The sequence below is a fragment of the Neolamprologus brichardi genome, chromosome 1, assembly GCF_056152115.1.
Source record: "Neolamprologus brichardi isolate AB-2024 chromosome 1, ASM5615211v1, whole genome shotgun sequence".
Classification (NCBI taxonomy): domain Eukaryota; kingdom Metazoa; phylum Chordata; class Actinopteri; order Cichliformes; family Cichlidae; genus Neolamprologus; species Neolamprologus brichardi.
The window spans coordinates 19632279-19646996 of NC_142104.1; the positions used below are offsets into that span (position 1 = coordinate 19632279).

At 41.7% G+C, this 14718-nt stretch overlaps 2 protein-coding genes across 10 annotated transcripts in view; one reads left to right on the forward strand and one right to left on the reverse strand.

Moving 5' to 3' along the window:
- Nucleotides 1-788: 788 nt before the first annotated feature.
- dkk3a (dickkopf WNT signaling pathway inhibitor 3a) lies at nucleotides 789-13673 on the reverse strand. Of its 3 annotated transcripts, none has more exons than XM_006780142.3 (8): nucleotides 13446-13673; nucleotides 7473-7722; nucleotides 7178-7249; nucleotides 7032-7091; nucleotides 6158-6250; nucleotides 3162-3306; nucleotides 2923-3079; nucleotides 789-2809 (listed from the first exon to the last, which is right to left on the reverse strand). In XM_006780142.3, the coding sequence occupies exons 2-8, from the start codon at nucleotides 7668-7670 to the stop codon at nucleotides 2722-2724; spliced, it is 813 nt and encodes a 270-aa protein (XP_006780205.1). In that variant the 5' UTR covers nucleotides 7671-7722; nucleotides 13446-13673; the 3' UTR covers nucleotides 789-2721. The 3 variants fall into 3 exon arrangements, with proteins under 3 accessions (XP_006780205.1, XP_006780207.1, XP_006780206.1); XM_006780144.3 differs by lacking the exon at nucleotides 13446-13673 and adding an exon at nucleotides 8535-8620; XM_006780143.3 differs by lacking the exon at nucleotides 13446-13673 and adding an exon at nucleotides 8101-8214.
- mical2a (microtubule associated monooxygenase, calponin and LIM domain containing 2a) overlaps nucleotides 13580-14718 on the forward strand; it is a 39472-nt gene continuing 38333 nt past the window's right edge. For 4 of the 7 annotated variants that reach the window (XM_006780145.3, XM_006780148.3, XM_006780149.3 and 1 more), the window contains exon 1: nucleotides 13581-13710. The gene's annotated coding sequence lies outside the window, so the exon portion shown is untranslated. Of the gene's footprint in view, nucleotides 13711-13742; nucleotides 14707-14718 lie in introns of those variants that run through there. The other 3 variants (XM_035913698.2, XM_006780147.3, XM_035913668.2) reach the window with 3 other exon arrangements.

Here is a 14718-nt window from a genome sequence, read left to right on the forward strand (position 1 = left end):
CTGTGACCCCTTGAGGCTGGGTTTGTCACTTATTCTCAAACCCTGTAAGGTGAATTTATCAACCTCTACACTGCAGAAAATCCACCCATTTTCTTCAGCTTATCAAATTCACGGTCATGGTGGAGACTACCCCGGCTGTTATAGTGCGAGACGTGTAATACTTGGAGTGACAGGCCACCATTCATGCTCACAGTCACCTACGGCTAATTGTGTAAGGAAGCTGGAGAACATGCAACTCTTGGATTTTAACCCAGGGCCTATGCTTATGCTATGCTAACCACAGCACCACCGTGCCACACAAGTTAACCATCTCTGCTCTGGGAGTGCACAGCGCCGAGATGGTGCAGCTCATCCACACGGACTTAAACATTTTTGTGGGAGGAAAATGTGTGTTAGAGTACCCTGAGTGGTGATTTGGAAGTGTTTACCAAAACACAAACCCGTACTGGGATATCACATCCCAAGGAACCTGTCTTTGGCAATCTGAACTGATTATATACATTTTAGAGCATCCTGATGGTTACTTTATTTTTGCCTCCCAATATTTTGTTTTTCAAATAATCCAGCTTCTTTTATATTATGGAATATATAATGTATAAAACGTTGCTCGGTCTTACTGAGTACTTTCAAACGGGGTCTACATTCTGGTCAGTCTTTAATGATAATCCTGATATTTGATGAGGGTTGTTGCAACCTCCAAATAGAGAAAAGAGGAGAAAAAGAGTTTCTTTCCCTCCTGAGCTCAGGTTTTTGTACTTGGTGAATGAGCGATTATAAAGTACAGTTGATGGTGGTTTATCAGTTTATTGATTACATGGCATTTTGCTATGAATCCCATACTAGGAAGCAGTACATTACTTCAATTTTTGGTGTAATTAATATTCAGTATGTATAACACTCCCAGCAAAATGATTTGCAGGGTAACTTGACTGCATGAGACTCTACATTATTTGTTTTCCTAGTTTCTGTGTATTCTGCTCAGATGACCTGAAAACACAGCATCACTTCAGTTTAATTTAGCATCTCACAGGTAACATTTCACCATGGATTCATCAAAGAAAGGAACAACTGTATAATATAGATCACAAAAACATTGGGTTATGTTCTATGTCGTCTCTGCAATGTAAATGTTGAGGGCTAGGTTGTGAGAAGAACACATCTGTGGGGGGAAAAAATACTTTCTCGACTTAAGAAACAAGTACAAGTTTCAAGCAGCTACAGTTAGAAAAGTAAACAAGCTTCTTAGATTTTAAACAGTCATTGGCAGCAGTTATTGAAATGTTAGCAGGAATAGAAAAAGCCACATACTGAAATATGCCAGCATTATACGCAGAGCAGTTCTAACTACATGCCTACTGTTTTATTTTTCATACAGTGCATGAAGAAACTCCAATCTGCTGTGATCAGATATAATCAGCGAAGTGAGCAGCTTATAAAGTCTAGAGTTATTTTTATCTTGCTGTCAAGGGTAAGAAAGTAAATTGTCATTTCAAGACAGGCCTGCAAACACACACTCTTCCTGTTTTTTCTTTCATCACGATTTACATACAGAAGAATGACAAATTAAAGGCAAAACCAAAATAAGGCCGTTCTGTTTAGATGACCACATGACCAACCAGAGCAGCCTCAGCGTGCCCTGAGATCTCCGGAGCTCTGCTGCAGGGATGAAACATCTTCCCAAAAGTTATTCCCTCGTTTAGTATTTATATGATGATGGAAAGCCTAACGTGAAACTTCAATATGGAAGATCTGCTCATCAACCTGCTTTCCAGGGTGTTAGGCTGCTTTTTGTTCTCTGCATCACTCCCTCTAGTCCAATCATCTTCTTGTCTGCCTTCTTTGAGCCAATCAACCTCCACTTTCCATGGTTTAAAACTGTGCTGTCTGTCATTCTCCCTTTCAGACTCTCATTTGTGCAACCACCCCATTTCCACCTTACAGACACCTCAGTCAGCGCTCCAACCAAGCTTCGTCTTCATCTTCGCCACCACCAGGGTCTAGACTCTTGGGGGTCCTGCCCTAAATCCTATCACCGCCGGGATTCCATTCTGCCACGATGGTCTGTCAGAGTCTAATCACCAGATAATTTAACGTCTCTATCTCCAAAAATCATGTTCAGTTCTTCCAAGCAATCCCTCCTTGTTGAAGTGACGGTTCAAAATCTCCCACAGTCTGGAGACTGCAGAGGCCACTGCATCTGATTCACATCATTTTCATATTTTAGCCTTCCCCCTGTAAACTATGAACAGTAATTATGTAATCTTGGAAGAGAACCATTTCCATCATGGTGGACATGTTTCATCCTAGGATAAAGGAGATTACACCAAACAAATTCATATTGATTTTGAGCAACCCGACAATCCAAGGGGACATGAGCCATGCCAGGAAAACGGGGGCAGGCACTTCATCACCCCACTGTGATGACTGCAACAACAAAGAAATGAAGCTGCATCAAAGGACTTGCCAAGTAGGTGTTTTACAAAGTGGCTGTCTTCAAGTGCCTCTTGCCCAGAATTCCCTTACAAAGATTAAAGAATCATCAAACAACATGCCGATGACACAACTAGCACTACATATACTGCCATCCATTTCCCATGCCCTAAATATTTACTGCTTTGACTGAAGCCGGCAAATAGAAAGTGCTCTTTGCAAAGAAAAAAGAAAAAAGCTCAGAAGTCTGTCTAGCTTTTTACAAGGCAATGTTAATAAATCGTGCCCAGCCTAAAGTATGTAGTCTATCTCTGAGTACAGCGTGTCTGTCAGGTCTTCTTCACTCGAGTCCTCTCCTTTCAGGCACATTGACCCTCTTCTGTGGAGGAAAAAAAAAGAGAATACTACAGCATCATACATACATAAAACTTTAATATTTTTGGGGTACCGGTATTTTAATCTGTTTTATGTGATTATATGTACTGCACTCACCCCAGGTCTTGACAGTGGAGATCTCCTGCACAGGGGCAATATTTCCTGGGTCCCTCATCTTGCGGGCCCCAGGACAACAACTCAGTCAGGTGGTTTGAGGCACCAAAGCAGCGCTCACGTTCAATAGGCTTGGCCGAACAGACGGGGAAGAGGAGGACTAATCACACAAAACAAAAACAAAGGTAAGTTCTCTGGGGGTGTGTAGGTAGTGACTGATAAACACATGCTGTACTACATACCGTTATGGAAAGCACAGCAGAGGTCTGGGCTGCAGTCAGTCTGGTATTGACAAGTGCTTCCGGCCTCTCCCTTGGTTGCATTTTGGCTGCACTGGCCCCACACACAGAGCTGTTCGCCACAGCACTCTGCATCCTTAGTGCAGGACTAAGAAAAGCAGCATTTGAGCAAACAGCCAACAATTCAGCAGGCAACCCTTCTCCTAACACAGATGCTTTAAAAGAGCATGCACCTCCCCTGTAACAACACTGAGATTCCTGGGAGAATTACATTATACATGCTTCCTTTAGGCAGTATCATCAGAAAGCATAGGAAACATTTTCATTGCTGTGCAGATGACACCCAACCTTATCTATCCATGAAGCCAGATAACACACACCAATTAGTTAAACTGCAGGAATGTCTTAAAGACATAAAGACCTGGTCGACCTCTAACATCCATCCATCCATCCATTCGCTTCCGCTTATCCTTTTCAGGGTCGCGGGGGGCGCTGGAGCCTATCCCAGCTGTCATAGGGCGAGAGGCGGGGTACACCCTGGACAGGTCGCCAGTCTGTTGCAGGGCCAACACACAGGGACAGACAACCATTCGCACTCACATTCATTCGCACATTCACACCTAGTGGCAATTTGGATTATCCAATTAACCTATCCCCACAAGCTTGTGGGGACCTCTAACATTCTGCTTCTAAATTCAGATAAAACTGAGGTGACTGTACTCGGCCCTAAAAATCTTAGAAATCCAGTATCTAACCAGATTCTTACTCTGGATGGCATTACCTCGGCCTCCAGCAACACTGAGGAATCTTAGAGTCATTTCTGACTTCAATGCACATATTAAACAAATATGTAGGACTGCTTTCTTCCATTTGCACAATATCTCTAAAATTAGAAATATCCTGTCCCAGAGTGACGCTGAAAAACTAGTTCATGCATTTATTACTTCTAGGCTGAACTACTGTAAATTGTTTTTATCAGGATGTCCTAAAAACTCCCTGAAAAGCCTTCACGTGATCCAAAATGCTGCAGCAAGAGTACTGACAGGGACTAGAAAGAGAGAGCAGATTTCTCTTATATATTGGCTTCCCTTCATTGGCTCCCTGTTAAATCCAGAATTGAATTCAAAATCCTGCTCCTCACATACAAGGTCTTTAATAATCAGACTCCATCTTATCCTAATGACCTTATAGTACCATATTACACCATTAGAGCACTTCACTCTCGCACTGCAGGCTCACTTGTTGTTCCTAGAGTATTTAAAAGTTGAATGGGAGGCAAAGCCTTCAGCTTTCAGGCACTTCTTCTGTGAAACCAGCGGTTTTTATTCAGGAGACAGACACTATCTATGCTCTTAAGATTAGGCTTAAAACTTTCCTTTTTGATAAACCCTAAAGTTAGGGCTGGATCAGGTGACCCTGAATTCTCCTTTAGTTAGCCTCCAAATAGGTTATATGATTGTTGGGGTTTTCTCTGTTGTATTATTCTAAGTTTTACCTTACCTAAATTAGGCAGCATATCAGCTTTTTAGACCCTTCATTTCAGTCGCGTCTCAGAAACTTAGGTGTTATATTTAACAGTTCAATGTCTCTTGAGAAACACTCTAAACAATTTGTCCGGAACTGTTTTTATCATCTAAGAAACATTTCTAAACTCAGACTACTGGTGTCAAAGGCAGAACTTGAGATGATTATTCATGCTTTTATCTCTTCTCGTTTGGATTATTGTAACGGTCTTTTTACGTGTCTCAACAAATCAGCTCTGGATTGCCTTCAGTCTGTACAGAATGCAGCGGCAAGACTTTTAACTGGTACAAACAAGAGGTCACACATTACTCCAGTTTTGGCTTCTCTTCATTGGTTGCCTGTAAATTTTAGGGTTCATTTTAAAATTTTAGTTGTAACTTTTAGAGCTCTGCACGGTGAAGCTCCCCAGTATATCTCTGACCTGTTGAAACCTCATGCTTCATCCCGAGCACTTAGGTCTTCAGGTCAGAGGCTACTGGTGGTCCCACGTACTAGGTTTAAAACACAAGGGGATCGGGCTTTCCAGGCACTGGCACCTAGGCTGTGGAACTCTCTGCCGTTGTCTTTAAGCTGTCTAGACTCTTCTGACTCCTTTAAAAAGCAGCTGAAGACATTTTTATACAAACGGGCTTTTAATTAGTTTTAACTTGTATGTCTGATCTTATTGTAAAGCACTTTGTGATTTTTATCTGTGAAATGTGCTATATAAATAAATTTTACTTACTTACTTACTTTTACTTACCTTACAATATAAAGTGCCTCAAGGCAACTGTTGTTATAATTTGGCGTTGTACATATAAATTTGAATTGAATTGTATTGAGCACAAATGGCATTAATTATTCTCCAATCCTGCTGACTTAAAGAATATATATAAATATATAAATGAGATCAGCAGGTCAGCTGATCTGTGATTGCAGTGGAAAGAGATCCTAATATCACATCTTTAAGACACTGCAAGGTCACAGTTTTCCACGTCAGCGACTTTGAGAAGACACAGATCCTGTCCTCTGTGCATTTATCCTCCCTCTACCCTTGTTTGGCAGGCTGCCATCATCTTCCACTGCTTTTTTCATACGTCAACATCAACACTAATATATCCAATTGAGACTCAGCTGAACAAGCAACACAGGTAGAACAGAGTCCTGAATAAAACCAATGAGATAAGAGGACTTTTATTTGAATCGCTTTTGTTCTCTATGTTCTCCGAGAGAGCAGATGGAAGGAAAGAGCTCCTATTTAACCTGCCCCCCTTTCATGAGATGCTCACAGGACAGAGTGCTTGGAAACAGCACACTCCAATTACACTTGTGGACGCACTGCAATGCAGTCAGTGTGAAACCTCAGCAGGCTGGATGTAAGAGTGCATCGTGTTGTGAGTGTTGGAAAGCGTCAGACAGGAGAAACAGAGCGCTTTAGAGAAGAATTATGAAAACAGTGAAGACGTCCACAGGAAAAGTCTCTTAGGTTGACTCACCATATCAAGCGCTTTACATGGCAGACACTTGGCATTATGTGGGTCGTGAAGACAGTACCGTCCCTTTCCACAGTCATCGTCACTGATGCATCCCTAAATACGAGAGAGGCGAGACTACATCAGGCCACCTCGTTTTTCTAATTACATTTAAATATTAAATATGGGTCTGACAGCTGTAGCCAGAGAAACTCTCAACTGAATACACATTCACAACATAGTACAGTTGAAGGTGTTGAAGCACAAAACATACGGCATATTTATATTAATGCGGCACCTTCTCTGGTTCTATTTATTATTTAGACTGACACCTGACCTAGTTTTTCTGTTCTGTGTCTAACATCAAATCACCCAACAGATTTTGCCAAAATAAACGGTGAGACAGCGTGTAAATGTAGCAAGATGATAACCACATAAATGGAGATTCTTTTACTCATACAGGAAAAACTAGGTTGATATTTTGGACTGATGCTTTTGGTTGGATTGTGACACCCCGAGCCACGAAACTTGAGTTATCAGAAAGCTTCCCAACTGGACTTGACAGTTAATCACCATATGTCCAAAACTGCTTGGTTACATAACCTCACTTTGTGTTTGCAGCTTTAGTCCTAAAGCACATAATCATCACTTATTTAAATATGACGCCTAGTAGACCATTTGAGAATTGACATCTTTACCACTTATTTGTACACAGGAAAAGGGCTGAATGGAGACAAAAATACACTTTTGATTCGTTTGCTGACATAGTGCCAAGTCAGTGGCTGTGATGGTGCACCAAGACGTTATGCAACCTCTTCAGTGATGATAACTGAGCAGCTGAAGGTCATACAAAAGCTAGATTTCTTTTTGAACGTGCAGGTAAACAGGACGGGCTTACGTGATCGACTCTGTTCTCCAGGTCGTTAGAACTGTCGACTGTGGTAATGTTGTTTGTCTCCTGGGTGAAGATGAGACATACATTAAGTTTCAATCACAAGGGGAAACAAACAGTGCCTCACTTTACTTTACTGTTTCTTAGCCTACCTGGTCTTTATCAGTCACTTTATCAGAAGCATTTGCATTGTGAAGACTCGACTGAGAGTTCTCCTCATTTATCTGAAAGGATTTTGGAGAGGATCAAAGCCAGATTTCAGGTAAAAGATGCATAACTCTGATGTTACTTTATTGCTGCATCTGATCTTCTTTTCTGTCATGAGATTGAAGTGTTTAAAAAAATACTTTCATCATACAACCCACTGAGATCCTACATACTACAGGCAGTTAGGTAATGCTCTATGTCATGTAAAAAGCTGAGTGAGAGGTGCAACTGGCTGCTTACTTGGTGAAACGAGTCCTCGGGCTTTTGCTGTGGATCCTCTGGCAGCTGCTCCACTTCCACAAACACATTGTCCGGCTCCGCTTGTCCCTGTGCAGAGTCATCCTCCAGGATGTGACTAATGCCCGGGTCCACTATCTCAGGGAGGATGCCATTGCAGACTGCTGTGACAGCCAAAACGAGCAGGATGGCTGGCACCATGCTGCTGCTGAGGATGCTGCTGCTGCACTCCGAGGAGGGTGTGGCTGTGATGCTGAGAAACACAAACAGCGTCACCACAGCTGATGTTTCCGTCACTGCAGGGTTTTTCCATCAAACCTTCACATTCATGACAGCCCCTTAACAGGTGAAATAACAATAGAAATGATACATACAATGAAAAATAAGCCGACTTGATAATGTGCGCATTGTTTTAATTGTGTGTTAACAACTTAACAGCGCACTTCAAACATAGTTCCGGCCAGGCTTAACCACTATTCGAAGTAGCCCAGGTAAACAGAGACGAGGTTTTTCTTCACTGCCGTTAAAAACAGAAATAAAATGAAAAAAACACACATCAAACCTGACTTTTTTTAAACGCAGGTGTGCTTGCAGTTTTACACAGAAGCTGGTGATGTAAGCGGAAGTATACCTTAGCTGCTAAAACAGTTACGAGAAACTGTCATCATTGAGCCCTGTTCTCAAAAACGGACATTCACTCTGTGAAGCTGAGAAAGTTTTCAAAACATCTTTAGCGCCATCTTCTGTCGGTAGGGAACACGACATCATGTGGTTGATTGCGGCTAACGGACTAGCATTAGTTTATGTTAGCTAACTACTGACAGTATCGAGAACAAAGAGGAAAACGAGGACACTAAAACTAAAAATCAGTTTTGTGCTGCCCCTGGCTGCAACAATGAGTTTTACATTAAGAAACTCCACCAGGTCAGGGCAGCAGCCTAAGCAGACAAGTCCAGACCTCCCTCTCCCTAGCCACCTCCTTTCCGGGTGAACACCAAGGTGTTCCCAGGCCAGCTGAGAGATATCATCTCTCCAGCGTGTCCTGGGTCTGCCCTGTGGGCATACCTGGAACACCTCACTCAGGAGGCATACCCGAACCTCCTCCACTGGCTTCTTTCAATATGGAGCAGCAGCGGCTCTACTCACGTCACTACCCACAGTCTTCACCACGACTGATCGGAACAGTGTCCGCATCACTGCAGGGGCAGCACCAATCCATCTGTCAATTTCCCGTACGTAAAATAAATAAATAAATAAAATAAAATAATCCCTGGACTGTCCTGCAATTGCACACATTTTTTGACAAAATTCACCTACTCACCTCATTGTATTGCCATCGACTTTAACATTTAACATGCTGATGCTTGAAGTGTCTGAGATGCAGCTTTTACATCTGCTACATCCTGAAAGTACACTTGTAGCTGTACCCAATGACAAGAGGATGATTATTTTTATTATTATTACACACTCCTAACACTAACTCTAACACAGGTTTCAAACCTATAGCCAAATAGGCTTTACAGTTAAAGTTATCCAAAGAAGCAGGCATGTTCAGCAAAGTTTGTTTGCCAATACATTTTTTATTGTTTGTTTAGGAAAATTTTTCTGTGCCAATTTGCCTATGTTTTGTGTTTTTTGAGTTGTGGGAGGAAAACCGCAGTACCCGGGAAAAACCTTTTTTCCTTTTCTTTTTTTCTCGGTTTCATCCTCACCTTACTTGGACCTGAGGAGCCAGAAATGTTTTTTCCTTTTTTGTAGTCTTCCACTTGTTTTGTTTTCTCCTGTTTCTGCATTTCTATTCTGCAGCCTTTGGTTCTTCAGCTCAAACTCTTGACATTTCTCCTGCAGTTGTTGTTTGGCTTCCATGTGTTTGTTTAGCTGATATTGCTTGTAGTCATTTTCTATTTCAGTTATCAAGTGGGCATCGTTCAGCTTTTCTTCAAGCTCTGCCACTTTCAGATGCATCTTTCTCTCCATTATTTCATATTTGTGCTCCAGCTGTTTAGGTTTTTTGTTTTTTCTCCAGCTGTGCATAGTGGCTTTTTATGTTTTCCAGTTCTTGAGGCTGCATAACGTTTTCCACCTCCATGTTCTCTTTCTTCAGTATTTGGTTTTCCTCCTCCAGATGTTTGTTTTTTCCCCTCAAGTTGCATTTCTGAATCGGCAAAGGTATCAACATGAAGGAAATTCCTTCTTTTGTTGAGGAGTCCATTGAGGCAACCCCTCAACATGTAAGTACTCTCTCGCAGTTTGCAGTTTTCCCTCAGAGATCTCGTTGGGATTATCCACAGTTATTTCTTGGGTGTCTGTGGTTATTGTTTCTTTGGGACGTGGCAGCAAACTAGAGGTTTTCCAGTCTGGTTTTACATCCTTACATAGCACTGAATCAGCCATTTAAAAAAATTTTAATGACAGATTTTTAGCTACTGATGCTGGCGACTGTCTTGTTCTTGTGCTTTTAGATTTGACAGCTGCGTTTGATACAGTGGATCGTGACATTTTACTCTCTCATTGGGAGCAGTCTGTGGGCATAAGAGGCACAACACTGGAGTGGTTCAGGCTCTACTTGGCAGAGTGAACATTTTATGTCAGTCTCTGTGACCATGGCTGTCTGCAGCCTTAAAGGCCGCATTTTAAGGCCGATTACGTCACAGCGACGCGACGAAGGCTGTCCCAATTCGAAGGCTGCTCGAAATGCGGCCCTCAAATCATCATTCATCATCATTTATTTATTTATATAGCACTTTAAAAACACACCTGGTAGACCAAAGTGCTGTACACTACTAATATGCGCATAGTAATAAAACCAGACATAGCAATAAAATTAAAAAAAAAAAAAAAGCGTCCTTCATTTCCCTGAATTTTAAGGATGTGGCGGTGTAGACTTCGTGGCCCAACATATCCCAGAATGCGTAGCGCGGCGGTGGGTGTGGATAATTTTGCCGGAAAAAAACGGCGGATGAGGGGCGCCCGAAGAGTAAACTTTAAGTAAGTACTGAATATTATGTCACTTATTTATGTGCAAATGTTTAATAACGAAGAACATTAAAACATTACTGTTGGCCACATGCCAGCAAAGTTATGTGACATTAGTAACGTTTGTACTAACTTGGTTTTAAAGCCTTTACTTTAAAATATACGCAGTTCAATAGCTGACCTTAATCTTACAGATAATGATCAAAGCTCATGTAGAAACAAACAAACAAATGAACAAAAGATTTCCTCCTTCATTTCTGTCAAACAAAGCTGTATGAAACGTTTCCAGCTGTTAGTATCATGGTTGCTAGGCAACCTGGGCAGGCTAGACGTCCCATTTCACAAGCCTCGCACTTCCGGCCTTAGCGGTCTTTAAGTACGCGGCCCTTGTGGACCGTTAAGGCTGCGTACTTTAAGGCTGCAGACCCTGAATTGGGATACAGCCCATGTGTCGTCCTCCGCTCATCTCTTGTGCGGTGTCCCACAGGGCTCAGTTCTAGGGCCCCTCCTCCTTTCTTTATGTCTGCTCCCTCTTGGTTTTATATTGAGAAAACACAGCATTGCATTTCACTTTTATGCTGATGACTGTCAGATGGAGCCTATCCCAGCTGTCATAGGGCGAGAGGCAGGGTACACCCTGGACAAGTTGCCAGTCTGTCGCTAAAACACAGAGACAGACAACCAGTCCCACTCACATTCACACCCGCATTTACACCTATGGGCAATTTACATTGATCAGTTAACCTGTCCCCACTAACTGGATGTCTTTGCATAAGCTAAATGCTTATGCAACCTGTTGCAAGAGCTTGGTCTGCACAGCTAGAAATAAGTCAGACTTGTGGGTCCGGTGGGTGTTGGACTCTGTCAAGGACAGGGACAAATTCCTGCCCCAAATAGAGGAGTTTAAGTATCTTGGGGTCTTGTTCACAAGTGACGGGAGAAGGGAGCAGGAGCTCGACAGATGGACTGATACAGCATCTGCATCACTGCAACCACTGTATCAGTCTGTCGTTGTGAAGAGACAGCTGAGAGTAAAAGACAAGCTCTCAATGTACCGGTCGGTCTACATCCTTAACCTCACCTGTGGTCATGATTTGTGGATAGTGACCAAAAGAATGAGATCACGGAAATAAGCGGCAGAAATGAGCTTTCTCTGAAAGGTGATGAGTTCGGCCATCCAGGAGGTGGGTGGGGAGAGGGAGGTCTGGGCTTCTCTGCTTAGGCTGTTTCCCCGCAAACCAGCTCGGCATAAGCAGATGGATGGATGGATGTACTTGTAAGCAATAAAAAAATACTTTTACATCATTTTATAGATTATATAATTTACATTTACTTCCATCTAGAAAGTCAGCATATATTTAATTTGTGTTTGTATTTGGTGGAATCAATGTAAAAACAAAAATTGAAAATAAAAATCTAATAAAATAATCATTATGTACATTAAAATGTAAAAAAATAAAGATGTGTCACACATTGGCCTTAAATCTTTCCATATGACTGAGTAGCATTACTAATTTAATTAGTATTCTTTCTTTTTTTGCTTGACTGCATTTTGATGATTAATTTATGTGCACTATTCGGCTTCTTCAGTAGGATTATAACTTTTAGGCAAGTAAAAAGTCTAAATAAAATTTGACACTTTGCCAAGCAATTATCCAATAACAAAGGTTTTGTTTAAGACTACCAACATTTAAACACCCGCTTTGGATATTTGAATGTTGGTAGTCTTGATGTAAGAGTCACACAAGTCAGTCATGACAAACGTAAACCCCTCGATTTCCAGGGGTACGATTGTTGTGAGATAAGTTTTGGCAGTAATAAATTTGTTAATACTTTTAGCTACATTTTTTATTCATAAATGTAAGTTTACTTATAAAACACCATATTTCTGTCATTTTCTTAAGGATGTGGAATTTTACATCCAATCAGTATCAGACTCCACCAACAAAAAAGCTCTTAAAACATCATATATATGTGAATTTTTGCGTGTATTCATATAATTATTATTTTTACCCCTGGTTTTGTGTGTTCGTGTTCTATTCTTTTGTATACTTCATCTGTTCGTATGTTGTATACGCACTGTTTGTCCAATAAAGTTCTTTTTAAAAAAAAAAAAAAAAAAAGGCAAGCATTAAAATAAAATTTTAAAAAAGACCAGTTTTGATAGACATTGCTTTCTTGGGCTCGCCACAAAACGTCTTGCAAAAATAAATGAATATATAAAAAAAGGAGTCACACAATAAAATAAATAATTTAGTCGTGTCTTCATTTTTCTTTCAAAGAAGTCTCCCCTGAAATGACTCATTTTGTTTAAGAGCTATTAAAACAAATACAACAACACGCACAAAAAACATCACTCTGACCCAAGAAACTGACAAAATATGTCTTCATCTCAAAGTTTTCCACAAACAGAACTGCAAAATGGGCTTATTGTCAGGTCAAATGTGTGATATATGTGTGACAGAAATCCACACTGCACACTGATGTGGCAGTAACAAGCAATCTGTCAACCAACCCCGGTGTTCACCGGTCCAGCGTACCAGTGGAAACCCGCTCAAACAAAGCGCGAGACGTGGTAGTTTTCTTTCTATTTCAAAAACAGGCCACAAGATGGCGCAACGCACTTTAAAAATAAACCTATATCTGTCCTTGCCGCCTATTTTAAGCCTTTTTTCAAATGGTTTGCTCACAGGTTTTGTCCACGATGCTGTGGTTTTGTACATTTCCTGCTGACAAGCTGCAAAACATGACCCACAGTGTTGACTAAGTGGAGTTTCTGGCGCCTCGTAGTCTCGTGTAAAAAGAGATTCTTCCACCCGAATAACTTTTTGGTATTTACAGGTTTAGTTAGATGTGTTTAGTTAGTGTAGTTGGATCTTCCTCAGTAATAACGACTTAATCATCTTTATAAATAAAAGTATTTTTGATTTGAAGTATTAATTTACGTTGGTAATCCTTTATTCAGGGGTGGATCCAGTGTGTTGTGCCGGCAGCTCTCACCTGCTTTCCGCGCAGACAGCAGGTGGTCGGCGGAGTGGTGTCCTTCCCTGAGAAAGTGTGGATTAAACAGCAGCCACAGGCGCTGTGCCCACGTGGGATCTGTCCCACGTTAGAGCACCGCCCCTTAATCGCTGGACGCAGCTGCACAGAAACTACTGCCTGTCAGTCTGACTGAGGACGCACTTTACTTTCCACAGCAGTCCCGCAGCTCGATTAACCGTAAGCTCAGGCAGAAAGGCGAGCTTGCGCATATCAGACGCACAAGGTAAGTTCTGCTCTTTCACGCTGTGTACGTTTCTGATGTTATTAGTGCCAGCTGTGGGAGGTGTGACCGTGAGACACCTGATAGAAGTTTTTGATCCTGTTAAGCAACGCGATCAAAGTTAGCAGTTATTACACCGGGAATGAATGACAGGCACGCTGTTAGCGAAAAATCCAGGATTCACTCCAGTCATTACTTTATATGCTGTTTCGTAGGTGGAATAATTACTGATTTATCCACGATCACTGCTTCTCATGTCGTTGGAGCTTTCTGGACTGGTGCCAAAAACTGAAGCGTGATCATATCGCCTCCAGGTTGAAGGCTGCCTGAGAGCAGTCAGACATCTGACAGAGGCTCGTTCCTATTCTCTGATAACAAAAAAGGTTATCTGCACTTCGCCCAGCCTACTTTAGTTTTGTTGTTTGTTTTTGGTGTTGTTGTGCTGCTGTAAGCCATAAATCTTGTGTAGCGTGCCAGCCTGTCAAACATGACTCCAGGGACCTTTATTTAAAACCCGGAATGAGATCTTTTCTATGCATCGAAGTTCAAAAAGGTAAAGCTGCCGGTTAGTTAACTCTTCCTCTCACAACCACCTACTCAGTGGCTTCTAGACTCTAAATACCACCTCAGCCTTTATTTATTTTGAGCTGCACACCGACATACGTTGCATAATAAAGAAAGGTGTGGTTTTGGCAGCCTTTACAGGCCGGCTACTAAAAAGAAGCTCAATGAGAGGCAGAAGCCACCTGTTAATGTTTTGCAGTGTAACTACAAGTTAATACACAGCTGGACCTTGGATCTAGCAGGTCTTCCTGATGAAGCAGGGAAAAGCCCTTCAGCCTGGACTAATTTGTTTATCCTTCTTCCATGTGTTTCAACATACTGCACGAGCTCGCGGCCTGCGATGTTTCATATGGCTTGGGAGATGATTCATGAGACCGTTTTCTGGAAGCTCTAAAGAGTCATACAAATAGCGGTAGCGCTTCTTCCTACTGCTGTGTGAGTAATCAT

What these genes read in the sequence shown, in the direction of transcription:
- dkk3a (XM_006780142.3), bottom strand. Translation starts at nt 7,670, where the DNA reads ATGGTGCCAGCCATCCTGCTCGTTTTGGCTGTCACAGCAGTCTGCAAT. An exon ending in TGGAGAACAGAGTCGATCAC is followed by an intron (nt 6,251 to 7,031) that starts GTAAGCCCGTCC and finishes TCTCGTATTTAG; the next exon opens with GGATGCATCAGTGACGATGA. An exon ending in CTGCTGTGCTTTCCATAACG is followed by an intron (nt 3,080 to 3,161) that starts GTATGTAGTACA and finishes TTGTGTGATTAG; the next exon opens with TCCTCCTCTTCCCCGTCTGT.